The 18,713-nt window shown below is 46.9% G+C and overlaps 1 protein-coding gene across 1 annotated transcript in view; it reads left to right on the forward strand.

Moving 5' to 3' along the window:
• ascc3 (activating signal cointegrator 1 complex subunit 3) overlaps positions 1 to 18,713 on the forward strand; it is a 171,392-nt gene that overhangs the window by 73,552 nt on the left and 79,127 nt on the right. Inside the window, exons 7-9 of the mRNA XM_079240345.1 lie at positions 3,616 to 3,792; positions 3,930 to 4,001; positions 8,881 to 9,015. Coding sequence (XP_079096471.1) covers positions 3,616 to 3,792; positions 3,930 to 4,001; positions 8,881 to 9,015 — 384 coding nt within the window. The remainder of the gene's footprint in view (positions 1 to 3,615; positions 3,793 to 3,929; positions 4,002 to 8,880; positions 9,016 to 18,713) is intronic.

The raw sequence follows: 18,713 nt of genomic DNA on the forward strand, positions 1-18,713 counted from the left end.
CACTGTTTCCTGTGCTGAAAGTGATCAGAAAGCTCCTTTTCTCTTTCTCTTTAACCCTTTCAGCTCCAGCAGACCTCCTGCACTGCCTCGTACATCATCTCCAGTTCCTCCAGAATCAGATCAGTGTTATTTACTGTGTATGGAAACACTCGAGCAGAACGGCAGTCTGAGACTGATGGATAAATGGCCGTTTTGCTGATGTGTTCCAGCTTTTCCATCCCGCCCAGGAGGTTTACAATCCGGCCACATGCTGCCACATGGAGTTTTCATGTCCGGGTGAATTCACTCAGCCTGGAAGGTTTCTGCAACAATCCCCGACTTTGCAGCGGGTAGAAACTTTTCCAAGGAGCAGCTGGTGATTTTGGTAGAAGTTACCGGCTTTCCACCAGTCAGATGTTTGTCAGGAGAAGATTATAAAGTCATTACAAGGCGATGTGATACCAGCAGTATCTCATAAACATGTCGCCAGGCCACGCAAACGGCAAAAGCAGAGATATGGCAGCTTGATAGAAATGAATATATTTACTGGATCTGTGTGTAAATGTGGGATGGGGGGGGCATCCTTCTATTCATCGTTTTCCTCGAGATAAATTTTCCGCATCTGAAAAAGCAGCAGAATCTGCTGAAGCTGCTTTCGGATCTTCTGGGTTTGGATTTGTGTGTATTTCTTCAGAGCAGCCTGACCAGTCGGATGTTTCTGAAGACCTTCACTCCCCGCCTCCCAAACTTTCATCTAATAATTCACACGGCAACATTTTTATCCCATCGGTGTGAAGTCGTGAAACATTCCCATGACAGACTGTCCCACAGCATCCTAAAGTCCCTGGTTCTGATTCAGGACGTCCTGAACCGGTCCTGGTCCAGCTTCAGGACGTCCTGAACCGGTCCTAGTCCAGCTTCGGCGTCCTGAACCGGTCCTGGTCCAGCTTCAGGACGTCCTGAACCGGTCCTGGTCCAGCTTCAGGACGTCCTGAACCGGTCCTAGTCCAGCTTCGGCGTCCTGAACCGGTCCTGGTCCAGCTTCAGGACGTCCTGAACCGGTCCTGGTCCAGCTTCAGCATCCTGAACCGGTCCTGGTCCAGCTTCAGGACGTCCTGAACCGGTCCTGGTCCAGCTTCAGGACGTCCTGAACCGGTCCTGGTCCAGCTTCAGGACGTCCTGAACCGGTCCTGGTCCAGCTTCAGGACGTCCTGAACCGGTCCTGGTCCAGCTTCAGGACGTCCTGAACCGGTCCTGGTCCAGCTTCAGGACGTCCTGAACCGGTCCTGGTCCAGCTTCAGGACGTCCTGAACCGGTCCTGGTCTCCAGAACAGCATGAACTCGGCGCCTCTTCCTGTCTCTCCTTGGCAGCGTCGGCACGCTGTTGTTGTGTCTGGATGCAGAATCCAGCTTGTTGTAGAACTTGAAGCATCTGTCTACAGTTTTGCATCCTACTGGGTGGTGTGTAAAGGCCCTTCCAGGTAAAGTCCTGAAGACTCCGGTCTACGCAGAGCCTTTTGTTTTACAGGATTCCAGCTGAAACTGGCCTGTGAAGTAAGATGGCCTCAGAAGCTGCACTGAGATCAGGTGGAATGATTACAGAGCCATTCCGTCCATCAGAAGCCATTAAAAGATCATTACAGACCCTGGAAGGAGCGGTCTCAGTGGAGTTCTGCTCCCAACACCAGACTGAAATGAGTGAAATATCTTATTTTCATCAGCGATTCATCATGTTTCCCTGGTTCCGTGTCCTCTGGACTCATCTGGACTCAGAGTCCAGCAGGTGCATCGGCACCGGGGATGCTGTGCAGGAAGTCCGGACAGTTCGCTTCGAACTCATACAAGCCCATCCCAGCAGGAGGTTTTCTGCTGGAGCTGCCTCCACCAGCAGGAGATGTGAGGGAGGAGGTGCAGGAGGCGGCAGGAGGTGATGCAGAAATCAGTCAACCTGACAACAGCAGGACATCGCTGCATTAACCCTTTAAACGCCAAGATTTCTGCTGCTTCTGGACAGAAGCAGAACTTTTTCATCCCAGTCAGCACACAGACAGGATGTTTCCATGGAGACGTAATGTTTCCATGCAGACGTGATGTTTCCGTGGAGATGTGACGTTTCCATGGGGACGTGATGTTTCCATGGAGATGTGATGTTTCCGTGGAGATGTGATGTTTCCGTGGGGACGTGATGTTTCCATGGAGATGTGATGTTTCCATGCAGACGTGATGTTTCCGTGGAGATGTGATGTTTCCATGGAGATGTGATGTTTCCATGGGGACGTGATGTTTCCGTGGAGATGTGATGTTTCCATGGAGATGTGATGTTTCCATGGAGATGTGATGTTTCCATGCAGACGTGATGTTTCCGTGGAGATGTGATGTTTCCATGGAGATGTGATGTTTCCATGGAGATGTGATGTTTCAATGGAGATGTGATGTTTCCATGGAGACGTGATGTTTCCGTGGAGATGTGACGTTTCCATGGGGATGTGATGTTTCCATGGAGATGTGATGTTTCCATGGAGACGTGATGTTTCCATGGAGATGTGATGTTTCCATGGGGACATTTTTCCAGATTCTGAGGCTAAAATGATGAAAAATGAATGTATGAACAGATAAAGCAGCATAAAGAGCAACCAGAAGTTTATAGAAATAACACACAGATCCCATCTGCACATCATTCTCTCACGTCTCAAACACACACACACTGTTTCCATGTTTCCACACGTCTTCCTGCTACTATCTACCTGCTATCCTCACTGCAGCACCTCCACCTCAGCTACATCCCAAACGTCTTCTTGGCTTTATTCCAGCCATAGAGGATCATTATTTTCCTGCTTTTCTCATCACTTGTTGGTCTTTGGCTGCTCCTGATTGGACGTTACCATCAGTTTAAGCTAAAATTATTTCAATATCAGATTGAAAAGTTTTTTTTGTTTGGTTTTGCTTTTGTGGGGGCTCCAGCAGTCAGTCCAAAACTGCAAGACTGAGTGCAGGCTTCCAGCTGCTGTGCCAGCCGCTTAAATGCATCCATCACAACACTTTTATCCTTTATCCAGGTTGGTGCTGCTGTCAGCATCGCTCAGTGTCACCGCCTCCATATTTGTTTGCTTTCTCGATGTGTGTTTTAAAAACTTATTTTGAGGCTGCACTTTTTCTTGCAGCTGTAAGCAAAGTTAGATTTCCACCCAGGTGTGTTGTTTACATCTGCGCTACAGGAAGCTGCATCCTGATTAAAACTGTCTGAGTCCCGTAGTCACCGACAGCAGGATGGAACTGTGAACGCACCGCCTGCAGCTGCAGAGAAAAACCAGATGTTACAGGATGTTGGAGGGTCTCTGTCCTGTGCGGGGGGGGGTCATCTTGCAAACACATTGAGACATTAAAGTTAAATGAACGCACAAATAATGCTGCGATAGTTTTTATGTTTTATTTATCTTCATAAAAATTGTACTGAGGGAAAATGTATCAATATTTGATGTTTATGCAGGTGGAAATTTCTGGAAGGACGCTGAGCGTATGAAGTCTGAATATAGTGTTTTTAATGAAGGGGAGAATCTGATGTTGGTCAGATTACCGTCCAGGATCTGCTGCAGCTGTCTGCACAAACGTCCAGCCTGACTTTTCCTTTGTCTTTAGGTGGAGTCCACCCAGAGCATGATCCGGATCCTGGGACTGTCAGCCACCCTGCCCAACTACCTGGATGTGGCCTCCTTCCTGCACGTCAACCCCTACATCGGCCTCTTCTTCTTCGACAGCCGCTTCAGACCGGTGCCCCTCGGACAAACCTTTGTCGGCATCAAAACCACCAACAAGGTAAATGAAGGCATGGCAGCGTCTCCTGGGCCCAGTCGTCCTTCTGCTGGGACCCCCACGTTCTGAGAACTGGTGTGTAAACACACCCACCTGAGTTCCTTTCTGAATCTTTTGCCTCTGCTTGGTTTGTTGTTCAGATCCAGCAGATCCACGACATGGAGGAGGTTTGTTACAACAAAGTCCTGGAGCAGATCAGAGCAGGACATCAGGTAGGCGAGGCTAGAGGGTCTGGCTTCCTGCGACTGGTCTGTCTGCTTCTCCTCCATGCTGGGCGGGGGGTAGAGATGAGGATGGTGGCGCTGCTAGTTTGATCTTTGAACTGTGGTCCATGGAACTGGTCACGGTGTTGGTGGAAGGTTTAAACTGGGACTTTCAGCTGGATCCATGTGGAGGTTTTACAGAGTTTCATCGTATCTCATTCAGTCCTTTAGTTTTTCTTTGGTCCTGAATGCGAGCGGGACGGATTAAAACCATAATCCGGATGTTCTGGTTATTATTATCAGAGAAATAAACAGATTAATTCATTTTTAAACATGTAAATAATATAAAACCAAGGTAAAGTAAGCATCTAAATCTCCTCTGCTGTGCAGAATAAATCAATCCGACATGTTAACTCTGCATTTCTCTCAGAGGAAACAGATGGGAAGTGACAGGACCTCCATCTTGGGGGGCTTCTCTCTGAAAACTACAATATAAAAATGCTTTTAAACATTTCTTTTCCACCTGAGAAGAGAATTTAGCCACCCAGTTATCTTACAGGAGGTGAAACGCATTGGATGGGCTTCCAGTTTAGGTCCTGCTCCCCAGACTGGTGAGATGTCCTGCAGTCACCTCGCTAGAAGCAGCAGGACGATAAAATCCATCGCTTTGGAGGGAATAACTCCTCTGCTGTCCTTTCCATGAAAACATAGAAGGAAAACAAAGCAACACAAGCGGAAACACAACATGTTGTTTTCCTTCCTGATCTGGTTCTCATGGAGAGAGACGTCAGGCTTCAAATGGCAGGATCTTTGTTGATCCTGGATCATCCGACTCATCCTGGTTCTGGTTCAGTTCTGGTCAAAACTTGACTAGACAGAATAAAACTGACTACCACTGAAGTAAAGGTCCAAAAGCAGACTGGGACCTCATGCACTGTCTAAGATAACACCAGCCATCTTACCAATTATTTCATTAAGTTTGAAATGATAATGTAATCAGAACATCGTCTGCGCGGAGATTCCCCGGAGCGCCGCAGAAGTCCTGAACATCTTTCCATGATGAGACCAAATCATTAAACACTTAACCTCTTCTTCACTGGACCGTCTTTACAGAAGGCAGCAGGAGATCCTGCTGTACTCCCACAGTGCTAGCAAGTAGCATAGCAAAGATGCTAGCATGTAGCGCAGCAGAGATGCTAGCATGTAGCGCAGCAGAGATGCTAGCATGTAGCGCAGCAGAGATGCTAGCATGTAGCGCAGCAGAAATGCTAGCATATAGCGCAGCAGAGATGCTAGCATGTAGCACAGCAGAGATGCTAGCGTGTAGCGCAGCAACATGATGAGGAGAAACTCAGCTAAAAGCCTCGACCAGCATCAGTATCCAAACCAAACACACTTCAGACCCCAAACAGGACACATGAGAACATCAGTGTCCACTTCTGATCATGTCTCCACACAAACAAGATGTCATATGAAAGCAGAGACTCTGCTGGTTACAGAGACGTCTGTCTCATCTCTGTGGGACAGAAACTCTGGAAGACGTCTGTCTCGTCTCTGTGGGACAGAAACTCTGGAAGACGTCCGTCTCATCTCTGTGGGACAGAAACTCTGGAAGACGTCCGTCTCATCTCTGTGGGACAGAAACTCTGGAAGACGTCCGTCTCATCTCTGTGGGACAGAAACTCTGGAAGACGTCCGTCTCGTCTCTGTGGGACAGAAACTCTGGAAGACGTCCGTCTCGTCTCTGTGGGACAGAAACTCTGGAAGACGTCCATCTCTGTGGGACAGAAACTCTGGAAGATGTCCGTCTCGTCTCTGTGGGACAGAAACTCTGGAAGACGTCCGTCTCGTCTCTGTGGGACAGAAACTCTGGAAGACGTCCGTCTCGTCTCTGTGGGACAGAAACTCTGGAAGACGTCCGTCTCGTCTCTGTGGGACAGAAACTCTGGAAGACGTCCGTCTCGTCTCTGTGGGACAGAAACTCTAGAAGACGTCCGTCTCTGTGGGACAGAAACTCTGGAAGACGTCCGTCTCATCTCTGTGGGACAGAAACTCTGGAAGACGTCCGTCTCTGTGGGACAGAAACTCTAGAAGATGTCCGTCTCTGTGGGACAGAAACTCTGGAAGACGTCCGTCTCATCTCTGTGGGACAGAAACTCTGGAAGACGTCCGTCTCGTCTCTGTGGGACAGAAACTCTGGAAGACGTCCGTCTCTGTGGGACAGAAACTCTAGAAGATGTCCGTCTCTGTGGGACAGAAACTCTGGAAGACGTCCGTCTCATCTCTGTGGGACAGAAACTCTGGAAGACGTCCGTCTCGTCTCTGTGGGACAGAAACTCTGGAAGACGTCTGTCTCGTCTCCGTGGGACAGAAACTCTGGAAGACGTCCGTCTCGTCTCTGTGGGACAGAAACTCTGGAAGACGTCTGTCTCGTCTCTGTGGGACAGAAACTCTGGAAGACGTCCGTCTCGTCTCTGTGGGACAGAAACTCTGGAAGACGTCTGTCTCGTCTCTGTGGGACAGAAACTCTGGAAGACGTCCGTCTCGTCTCTGTGGGACAGAAACTCTGGAAGACGTCTGTCTCGTCTCTGTGGGACAGAAACTCTGGAAGCTCGCAGCCACATTCACACATCACTGAAACCAGTTCAACCAGTGCAGAGTTAGTCTGGTTTACATGCAGCCCTTGCAGATGCGGAGGCGGATTGATATCCGCGAACAGCTGGTGAAGAAGCAGGATTATCTCCACCTTCTGCAAGACTGAACTAAACGGAGGAAAGTTTCTACAAACGGAATCGGCCGAGTCGCTCTTTTCTGTCTCTGGCAAACGTTTTGTCCTGAATGGGAAGGAAATATTTCTTTGAAGGTTTGGAATGAACACCTGCTATCTCCAGTCTCTGCGGTCCTTATCTTTTCCGGTATAACCCTCCTCTTCCTCCTGCTGCCCTACTGGGAGCAAGAGTTGTGGATTCAGACTTTTACCATTTAGCTCCCATCTGCTGCAGGAGTTGAGCTCCCTGCTGAGCTGTTGTTATCCCACTTGTGTTATTGCCAGTGCGCGCGCACACACACACACACACACACACACATGCACTCCTCAGAGATGCAGTTACCATCAGTCCTCTGCAAGCTCTGAGAATCTGTAAGTTGATTGTGTACACCTAGAATATTGTGATTATTCCTTCTTCTTCCATCAGGGTGTGAAAGATGCAGCGCTCTGGTCCAGCCTGCAGGTTTCCACCCCTCAGCTCAGGAGACTTCTTCCTCGCTCAGTATTAAATTGTCAAGAAGTAGCTCTGACATATATTAATTTCATCTGGGAGGATGTGATGGATGAAATTTCCTTTCTGATGTTTCCTGCTGGGGAGCACGCTGCCAGAACGAGCTTTAATAAGCTGAGGAGCCGGCGCTTACTGCCGACAACGCTCCCACACAGCTCAGCGGTGCTGATAAAACACCTTCGATAAATAACATTTGCTCCACTGGTCTCTTTGGACGTTTGTGTTGGAGCGTTCACACACCAGGCGGCGGCACGTCTCTGCAGCCATGTTTGGCCAAATCAAGCAAAACCCAGAAAATGTACAAGCTCACACGGACACAAGTTTCCTGCCTGCTAATTCAGAACGATTAAAGGACCCAACTTCAAGCTTTTTTATCTGCATCACATCATCTCTGCTTCCTTCAACGCCAGAAAAATTCACCTGAAAGAGAAATTTATAAAATATAAACAAAACCAGGATAACGTGGTTTCATCATCTCAAGCTGCTGCTGGACCAGTTCTCCTGTTCCACCATCAGGATGTGGTCCAGCATGGTGGAAGGTCTTCCCTGAAAGAGACGTTGTCTGGATGGGAGCAGATGTTCCAGCATTGATGGAGCTTCCCAGATGTGGAAGCTGCCCACGCCATCGGCACTAATGCAACCCCATCCCATCAGAGATGCAGGCTGATAACAAGCTGGATGCTCCCTCTCCTCTTTAGTCTGCAGGACACGCCGTCCATGCTGTCCACAAACTATTCCACATCTTCATCCAGGTTTCCACTCAGAACATTTTAAATGAGCTTTGGTCCAGAGAAGACGGCGTGTTTCTGGATCCTCTTCACATATGATGGAGCTTTAACCTGCATGTGTGGATTTCAGAATGAACTGTGAGATTTCTGGATCCTCTTCAGTCCATGCACTGGTTTCCAGTAGAGAATCATGTCTGATTTTCCTGTAAAAGATCACCAGCACACAGCCTTTCCGACATACAGAGATTCCTTCTGATTCCTTATAGAACTTTACATTGAGAAACATTTTTCTGAAATTGTTTCTCAGTTTGTCTCAGACTGAAGTTCCATCTTTCCATCGGAGAGACTCTGCCTCTCTGAAATGCTCCTTTTATACTCAGTTATGTTGCTGACCTGTTGCTAAGCAACCTGGTTAGTTGTCAGCAGCTGCTCCAGATGTTTTCCAGCCTTTCGTTGCTTTTTACAGACGTGTTGCTGCATCAGATTCCATGAAGTGATAAAATGTCTCGGTTTCATCACCTCATATGTTGTTTATCTTCTACTGGGAAGGAAAAGTGACCAGATGAGATTAGAAAATGACTGAATTCTGGTTTTATGTACATTTTAAACAGATGCTTGGATTTGTTTCGTGCAGGTTGTATTTTTTGTGTGTTTTAGCTCCTATCTCTGCTTTTAGTCCTCTTAATGTGTTAAACTCCTGATGGAAACTGGTCGATTCTCAGTCGGATCGTTATTTTTATTTACTGGTCCATTCAAGCAGATTTCTGATGAACAAGTAAAGTTCTCCAGCTTTCCTCCCTGTTCAGCAGTGTTTGTTTATCATATGTAGATGAATTTTCCATGTTGTTCTGCTGATGCAGTGGAGCTCTTTCTTCCTCCCAGGTAATGGTGTTTGTTCATGCTCGTAATGCCACAGTGAAGACCGCCATGGGGCTGATAGAGATGGCCAAGAACCAGGGAGAAATCGGCTTCTTTCAACCTGACCAGGGTCCAGACTATGGCCAGTGTGAGAAACAGGTAAAAAAACATGTTTTTTATGTTTAACAGAAACACTTTTCCAGTTTAGTCCCAGTATCTGGAATCTTCTGCACTCCTGGAGGACATTATGCAGCAGAACGGATGCAGCTGAAGTCCTTATTCTGTCAGATATTTTGACGGGACGGTCCTCATGCATGCACACGTGTAAATAATTAAAACTGACAGACTTAGCTCTGTCAGGGTGTTTATTTTTAGATTCATCTTTTCAGCATTTTTCAAGCATGAAAGTTCAGGAGCCGGGGTGAAACGGCAGCTCAAGACTTCAGCTGTGTTCTGATGCTCATCACATTAATCAGATTCCTTCCCGTTGCCATGGCAACGGGTGCTCCGTGGATGGGCTTGTTTTAATGGATCTGACGGGCGAAGGCAGAAACAGCCAACAGGTGTCTGCAGTCAACTTTCAAACAGATATTTCCAGAGTTCCTGTCCTAAAAGCAGCGGGTGTGTGCACGTATCCATCCTCTACCTCCAACCTGCGTGAGCTCCTCTCGGGACGTACTGCATGTGATGATTTAAGGACAGACACAGAGAAATGAATGTAAAGACACTTTTTTATTTTCTTAGATCTGAAATACAAACAGCGTGACAAATTTTCCAGATAAATCCGTGTTATCGGTGCTTTGGGGATTATTTTTACCTCCTTTGTTTGGGCTGGGTCTCTGGGACTAACCTGCTCCACTTTAAAGAACAATGAATTTCACAGCCTGTAATTGCTGCAGCAGTCTGTATGAAGGTCTGCACCCTGTTTTTGCTCCACACTGCGGAGGGAAGGCTGATGCTGAGTGTGTAATTAATGGTTTCTGTGCTGGGAGAGTACACAGAGGTGGAGCCTTATTCCTTCTCCGAGGACGGTCAGTCAGACTCCGACTCCCGTATTTAAATCTGCTGCAACAGAAGGCGGAGTGATAAATTTAGTAACCTTTTCCTCCATTCCCTGGGGCTGGGCCAAGATTGATGTGCCTCTAATCTCCTCTCTATTTAAATGGGATGTGTGTACAAATCAGATCACTTTTCATGCTTTGTAAAACTGGAAATAGAGGCGAGAGATTATAGAACTAAAAATGGTGCATTGTGACCTGGTTAGTCTTGTGAAACATGACTTTAAAGGCAAGCGTTTCCTCAGCTGGTGGATCTTCCAGCGTACGCCCTCAGAGCTGGCTCCTCTACCTGTGTCCCACAACAGCGAGTATTATCCAGTCCATTAGTCCAACTCCGAGTGTTTGTCAGTCCGGACGGCTCTGCCGGAGGAAGGGGCATCAGGCTGACTCCACTCTAAACCCACACAGAGATAATGCACTGCTCATTTCCACTCTGGAAATTGCCCCACATTAATATTTATAGGTGTTTTTAATCTCCAATATGCATGTGTGGTGAAATAATGCCCCTCTAAGGTCAGTCATATAATTTAGCATTTATTTATCCAGCTTTAGATTATTTATTTTTCTCTTCCCTGCTCGTGTTATTTAATTGGCTTAATCTCAGGGCTGGAGAGGCTGTCAGTCAAGCTTTACACATCTGAATTCAGCCTCTACACTCCATTCTTGTTAAATACAGTTGTTTTTTTGAGTGTTTGAGAGTTTCAAAAGGCATTTTAGACTGCAGTGCTGCCTTTTGATCATGTTTGTACACTTAGCATTTAAATGGTGTTTTATGAAGAAAGCTGTGTGGGTGTGAAATGGAAACAGTGAAATGTGATGCTTTGGCAGTGCCCCCAATTCTGGAACTGTTTATATCTCTGTCTTTCACAGTCAAACCGCGCGCACGTCGGCTAGCGTGTCTCTAAATATAACACTTACAATAAATCTAATTAATTTCATTATACTGTACAAGAAAAGTGTGAAAGAAGACACTTTATTTTTGTGGAAACCTGCAGAAAGAGACGATTTTCCTTCATTCCATCCATAGTGTGTCTCCTGTTACATAAACTCATCATCCTCTTTATCTTGTTGACTCAAATATCTAATCAGCCAATCACACTTCAGCAACACATCTAGTCATGATGAAGAGGACTTGCTGTGATGAACGTGGCAGGTTGCTGGTCTGGAGTATTTACTGGGATTTTCACTCCAAACCATCTCCAGTGTTTCCAGTGAAGGTCTGAAGAAGAGAAAATATCCAGCTGATGATGTCAGATGTCAAAGGAGGATGGACAGATTGGTTTGAGATGATAGAAAAGCCGAAAGAGAACCATCTCTGAAGACAACACACCTGGAAGCAGATGGTCTCCAGCAGCAGAAGACCACAGCGGGTTCCCTCCTGTCAGTAAGAACAGGAACCTGAGGTTACAATTCACACAGACTCACCAGAACTGGACAATAGAAGATGGAGAAACGTTGCTGGTCTGATGAGTCTCCAGTTCAGCTCCACATTCACATGGTAGGATCAGAATCTGCTGGAAACATCATGACAACATGGATCCATCCTGCCGTCAGGATCAATGGGCTCTCCTTACATGTCCATCCCTTTCTGAGCACAGTGTAGCATCTTCTGATGGAAACTTCCAGCAGGATGATGCACCGTGTCACAAAGCTCACATCATCTCCACCATGACGATGAGTTCACTGTCCTCCAACGGCCTCCACAGTCACCAGATCTACATCCAGCAGAGCAGCTTTGTGGTGGAATGGGAGATTCTCATGGTGATGAGGTGGAACGGGAGATTCTCATGGTGATGAGGTGGAACGGGAGATTCTCATGGTGATGAGGTGGAACGGGAGATTCTCATGGTGATGAGGTGGAACGGGAGATTCTCATGGTGATGAGGTGGAACGGGAGATTCTCATGGTGATGAGGTGGAACGGGAGATTCTCATGGTGATGAGGTGGAACGGGAGATTCTCATGGTGATGTGGTGGAACGGGAGATTCTCATGGTGATGAGGTGGAACGGGAGATTCTCATGGTGATGAGGTGGAACGGGAGATTCTCATGGTGATGAGGTGGAACGGGAGATTCTCATGGTGATGTGGTGGAACGGGAGATTCTCATGGTGATGAGGTGGAACAGGATATTCTCATGGTGATGAGGTGGAACGGGAGATTCTCATGGTGATGAGGTGGAACGGGAGATTCTCATGGTGATGAGGTGGAACGGGAGATTCTCATGGTGATGAGGTGGAACAGGAGATTCTCATGGTGATGAGGTGGAACGGGAGATTCTCGTGGTGATGAGGTGGAACGGGAGATTCTCATGGTGATGAGGTGGAACGGGAGATTCTCGTGGTGATGAGGTGGAACGGGAGATTCTCATGGTGATGAGGTGGAACGGGAGATTCTCGTGGTGATGAGGTGGAACGGGAGATTCTCATGGTGATGAGGTGGAACGGGAGATTCTCATGGTGATGAGGTGGAACGGGAGATTCTCATGGTGATGAGGTGGAACGGGAGATTCTCGTGGTGATGAGGTGGAACGGGAGATTCTCGTGGTGATGAGGTGGAACGGGAGATTCTCATCATGATGAGGTGGAACGGGAGATTCTCATGGTGATGAGGTGGAACGGGAGATTCTCATGGTGATGAGGTGGAACGGGAGATTCTCATGGTGATGAGGTGGAACGGGAGATTCTCATGGTGATGAGGTGGAACGGGAGATTCTCATGGTGATGAGGTGGAACGGGAGGTTCTCATGGTGATGAGGTGGAACAGGAGATTCTCATGGTGATGAGGTGGAACGGGAGATTCTCGTGGTGATGAGGTGGAACGGGAGATTCTCATGGTGATGAGGTGGAACGGGAGATTCTCGTGGTGATGAGGTGGAACGGGAGATTCTCATGGTGATGAGGTGGAACGGGAGATTCTCGTGGTGATGAGGTGGAACGGGAGATTCTCATGGTGATGAGGTGGAACGGGAGATTCTCATGGTGATGAGGTGGAACGGGAGATTCTCATGGTGATGAGGTGGAACGGGAGATTCTCATGGTGATGAGGTGGAACAGGAGATTCTCATCATGATGAGGTGGAACGGGAGGTTCTCATGGTGATGAGGTGGAACGGGAGATTCTCATGGTGATGAGGTGGAACGGGAGATTCTCATGGTGATGAGGTGGAACGGGAGATTCTCATCATGATGAGGTGGAACGGGAGGTTCTCATGGTGATGAGGTGGAACGGGAGATTCTCATGGTGATGAGGTGGAACGGGAGATTCTCATCATGATGAGGTGGAACGGGAGGTTCTCATGGTGATGAGGTGGAACGGGAGATTCTCATGGTGATGAGGTGGAACAGGAGATTCTCATGGTGATGAGGTGGAACGGGAGATTCTCATGGTGATGAGGTGGAACGGGAGATTCTCATGGTGATGAGGTGGAACAGGAGATTCTCATGGTGATGAGGTGGAACGGGAGATTCTCATGGTGATGAGGTGGAACAGGAGATTCTCGTGGTGATGAGGTGGAACGGGAGATTCTCATGGTGATGAGGTGGAACGGGAGATTCTCATCATGATGAGGTGGAACGGGAGATTCTCATGGTGATGAGGTGGAACGGGAGATTCTCATGGTGATGAGGTGGAACAGGAGATTCTCGTGGTGATGAGGTGGAACGGGAGATTCTCATGGTGATGAGGTGGAACGGGAGATTCTCATGGTGATGAGGTGGAACAGGAGATTCTCATGGTGATGAGGTGGAACGGGAGATTCTCATGGTGATGAGGTGGAACGGGAGATTCTCATGGTGATGAGGTGGAACAGGAGATTCTCGTGGTGATGAGGTGGAACGGGAGGTTCTCATGGTGATGAGGTGGAACGGGAGATTCTCATGGTGATGTGGTGGAACGGGAGGTTCTCGTGGTGATGAGGTGGAACGGGAGGTTCTCGTGGTGATGAGGTGGAACGGGAGATTCTCATGGTGATGAGGTGGAACGGGAGGTTCTCGTGGTGATGAGGTGGAACGGGAGGTTCTCATGGTGATGTGGTGGAATGATGGTGGTTTTTCTCTGCAGATAAAAATAGACCACTTCTGTTCTTCACACATATTTTGTCTCGGTTCTCAAAAGAAGTTCAGCCTCTTTTCCTCCAAACTACATTGCTGTGTCCACGTTCTCTGGATGCTTCCAGAACAGAGCTAGATCAGGTCAGTCTCATTGATCTTTCAGGTCGTCGGTGCTGCTCTATCTTCTCTGCTCCTCATGATTCTTATGTAAAATTATGCAGTCGGGTTCGGGTTTTGCGTTTGAACTTCTTGACTTCATATTTAAACATGGAGGAGGCTGTAAGGCAGGGTGTCAAACATGTGGCCCAGAAGCCAAAACCAGCCCACCAGAGGGTCCCATCTGGCGCGATGGATTTGTTGCATTTAAATAAAAACAAATCAAATATTGTCTTTGATATTTTAGTAAAAGTAACTAACTCATAATGTGAGGTTTTATTATTTGTCTTTAATGTAAAACATTTCCATGTCATGAGAAAAACCTCATAAATGTGACGGCAGATTGTATGATGAGATGGGTCAGGATCACTGTACACATGTGGAAATGTACATGTATTTACATGTAAAATATCTTCTAAATCAGAAAAAGTCACCATGATCATCATTTATCCATATATATATATATATATATATATATATATATATATATATATATATATATATGGCAAAATGTATGAAATCTCTGGTGAAAAACAAATAGTAGTACAATATTTTGCCTGAATTATTCATTTACATAAAAAATTTTATTTTCTAAATATTTTGAAAACATCTTGGAATTATATAGTAGCTGATAGATGCCAGCAGGCTGCATGCAGATGACTGACTGTGTGTCTGATAGCTGTTTGCACAATTTTTCAAACAGATTTTGTGTTTCTTTTGTGTTTGCAAAATTGTATATATATATATATATGTGTACACACACATATATGGATATAAAATTGTGCAAACACAAAAGATGTGTTTGCACAATTGTGCAAACAGCTATCAGACACACAGTCAGTCATCTGCATGCAGCCTGCTGGCATCTATCAGCTACTATATAATTTAAAGATGAATCAAAAGATTTAGAAAATATAAATGTAATATGTAAACGTAAAATTAAGGAAAAATATTGTTCTGACTATTTCCTTTTCACCAGAGATTTCAGGATTTTCCAGTATTTCCTGTAAGGACGGATAATTCAGTGTAAACATACTGATAATGCATTTGAGCTTTTCTGTACTAAAACGAGGAAATGTGCATTTTTGATCATTTAATGTTTTGATGTTGTTGTTTTTTTTAGGGAAATGAGTTAGTGAATATTTGTGTGTTCAGAGCTCCACCATGCAGCTCTTCCTGTGTTTGAACCCTCATCATGGCGTCCTCCAGCTCACACAGCGCTCGGTAACGTGATGTCCTCGGTGCCGCTGCGAGCCACCGGGGACGAGCTCGGTGTTCGCTATAGTGGCTAACGCAGCATCCCCGGTCCTGATGGGGCTCCCGCTACGTCAGTCGAAGGATGGAGCCTTTTGTTGATGGCTTCCCCGAAGAGTCGCAGCAGATGGTGTTACTGAGCCAAGTTTAAACGATTAGGATAATAAAATAATGTGCTGATGGTTCCAGATGAAGGGAATCGTCGCAGAGAATCGAAATGAAGCCATCAGGCGGCTGTACGTTTGTGAAAGATGGCGTCTGTAGGCGCAGTAATGAAGTACTGCCGTTTGTGAGGCGCAGATGGATGGATGTTGGTGTGTTTGTGACGGACACAGTAACTTGTGTTCAGGGAAGCTCAGCATAAAGCTCTCTCAGGCCTACTTGACTTTCATTTCTCTCTCTCTCTTCTTCTCTCCTCCGCTCCTCTTAACCCCACACCCTCCATGGTTTTAAGCATCCATCCGTCCAACATGAAGCAGGTTTTCTGTGGAGGATAAGAGACCCCTTGTGGTCCCAGGAGTCCACTACACTAATTGTTTTCCAGACCGGTCCTGGTTTGTATGCTGGGCTCAGTGTGTGCAGATGAATCTGTTAAAATGGGACTTTTCTATGTAATCAGGTGCAGATGCATTGCTGTGTTTGAAGCGTCCGTCTTTCCGGCCTTCAGACCGGCAGCTTCCATGTCATTTTGTTTGACGGGCTGCACCGCCGCAGCATCTCTGATGCCTCTGAGGTCCAAGCCTCCAGGGACTCCGCCGCAGCAGCAGACAGGCCTCATTAATGTCTCTGTTTTCTTTCATTTGCTGCTATTTTTACACATTTAGTCCACCGCCTGTCCTCTGATGCTTTCAGATCTCTGACAATCTGTCATCTTGCCAAACTCACTCCTGAGTGCGCTGATCAACAACAGCGAGCCGCACCTCACCGGCTGAGCCACGCACACACCGCTGCCTTAAATAGAGCGAGGGATTGTGAAATGATGGGAGAGTGTGAGGAAAGCTGTGTGAGGTGTGAAGTACTACTCGGTCCCGTCTGACTGGTCTGGTACTGCAGCCCATCTGCAGTCTGGTACCCTCAGGGAGCAGTGTTGTGTGTTATTGTGGTTCTGCACGGCACCTCCACGTTCCTCTTTCATCATGTGTTCATCAGCATTAAAACGGGGCCGTGTGCCACCCACCGCTTCCAACAACAAAGAGCTGCTATCCTGGACTCGACGCTCTTTGTTAACTTTAAAGGACAAAAACACGTCAGCAGAATCCGTCATGTATGAGCAGGTTTAACTGCATTCATGATGGAAGATCTGAGGCCGTTTTTACACATCTCTACCAACCAAGCAGAGCTGCTGTGCTGACTTTTATCCCCATGGGTTTTTTCCTGTTTAGGGCACTTTCATGTCTTTATTTTATCTATAGATTCAGGGGAGTGTGTGATGTATAATAATAATAATAATAATGCAAAGCAGCCATCTGCTCCGTTTTACACCAACATGATGAAAAAGACCAACTTTAATCCCAAAGGAAACTTTTGACACCAGCTGCTCATGTTCGCCACGAAAACCCTCACAATCAACAAATATCATGAAATAAGCTGATAAAACGAACAAATAAAAAATGTTCACTGAAAATAAAATCTTAAAATCCTCTAAGTCACGAAAAGCACCTCATTATTCCGTTTTACACTGCAGGATCCTAAAGATGGTCAACATCTTGTTTAGTTGCATTTAGAGCAGCCGAAGCTGCTGTGTGTGTGTGTGTGTGTGTGTGTGTGTGTGTGTGTGTGCGTGTGTGCGTGCGTGCGTGCGTGCGTGCGTGCGTGCGTGTGTGTGCGTGCGTACGTACGTTTCTCCATCTTCTATTGTCCAGTTCTGGTGAGTCTGTGTGAATTGTAGCCTCAGTTTCCTGTTCTTACTGACAGGAGGGAACCCGCTGTGGTCTTCTGCTGCGTTCAGAGTCTCTTAAACCCCCTGTCTTCCTCATGCTGGTGTTCAGTTTGGACTTGACCATGCCTGCATGACTGAATGCATGCAGTTGCTACCATGTGATTGGCTGCTTAGATAATTGTGTTAAACACTTTCCAGACTCAGCAGCTTCAGTCTGCTGCGGTTTATTTACATCAGCCAGTTAAATACTGTTTTTCTTGCTCCATTATTTTTTCATCTGTTATAAAAAATGTAAGAATTTCTGAAACTCTTTAACCACGAGCCTCTTTTTAATTTCCTCTCATTTAGTTTAGCATAATCAGTTTCAATAATATTTTCTTCTAAACTGTCAGATGTGAGAGAGCAGGAGCCCGGCAGGGAGCTGTTTGTTTTCTGTTTGCGTGTGCGATGTGCAGGATGTAGCGGTCCATGCAAATCAGATGAACAACCGCACATCTGTAGTCTGATGGAAATACACAATTATATAGTAAAAATGTGATTATGCAGAAGTTTTGCTCTGCTGACATTAATTTGTTGTGTATCTGAGCTGAGTTTAGAAAAACCGTCTGTAGATAATGAGAGGCTGAGCAGGAACTCTTCCTCCTCCTCCTCCTCCTCCTCCTCCTCTCCAGCCCATCCACCTGCAGAGCATGGCTGTGGACGGGCATGTTCTGCATGGCACCAAGCATTCGCACAATGCAGGGCCAGTGCATGAGAGAAGCAGCAAGCCGCTGCAGCTCAGCTCAGCTATCTGTGTGAATAGTTCTGCTGCTCACACATCATCTCTGTGCTTCCCAACAAAGCTTCTCCAGGATCAGGATGTGTTTAGTGATCTTTGAGACAATTAAAGTTGTGGAATAATTTCGTTTCGCCCCCAGTGGTGGCTGATGTTCTCCACAAAGTCACCGCCGTGATAGACGGTGAGTGGATCTGGCAGCCGGCTGTCTGCGGACCGGGCCCCACTCCGCCACAAACGCCAGCGCCTAATGGGACCTGATCAGGAGCTTAGGTCGCTGCCATCTCAAATCCAGTCATGGCACCGCAGACATCAGCGCTGACTCGCTTTAGATTAGAGGCTGGACGCATGGCTGTAACGCACTGTGACACCTCAAAGCAAAACCTCGGTTGTAGCATTTCAATTACCCACCTTCCCCAGCTCGCATGCATCTCGCCAGCAGTGTGTGCATCCTGGCCCGGAGGAGTCCCACCAGGCCAGGGTTTGCCCTGCTTTTCACACTTATGGCTTTAGACAGCACAGCAGGGATGCTTTTTGTTCTGTTGCATCAGTTTTATGTGATTCTCATCTGAATAAATCGCTGCATGAAGAGAGGAGCTGAAAGAGGACGAGTGTGCTGCCACACTCCTCCATCAGTAGTTCAGTCTGTGGGGATAATGAGTCTACCGGCAGGAAATATCAGAGGC

Source organism: Telmatherina bonti, assembly GCF_933228915.1.
Source record: "Telmatherina bonti genome assembly, chromosome: 5".
Lineage (NCBI taxonomy): Eukaryota > Metazoa > Chordata > Actinopteri > Atheriniformes > Telmatherinidae > Telmatherina > Telmatherina bonti.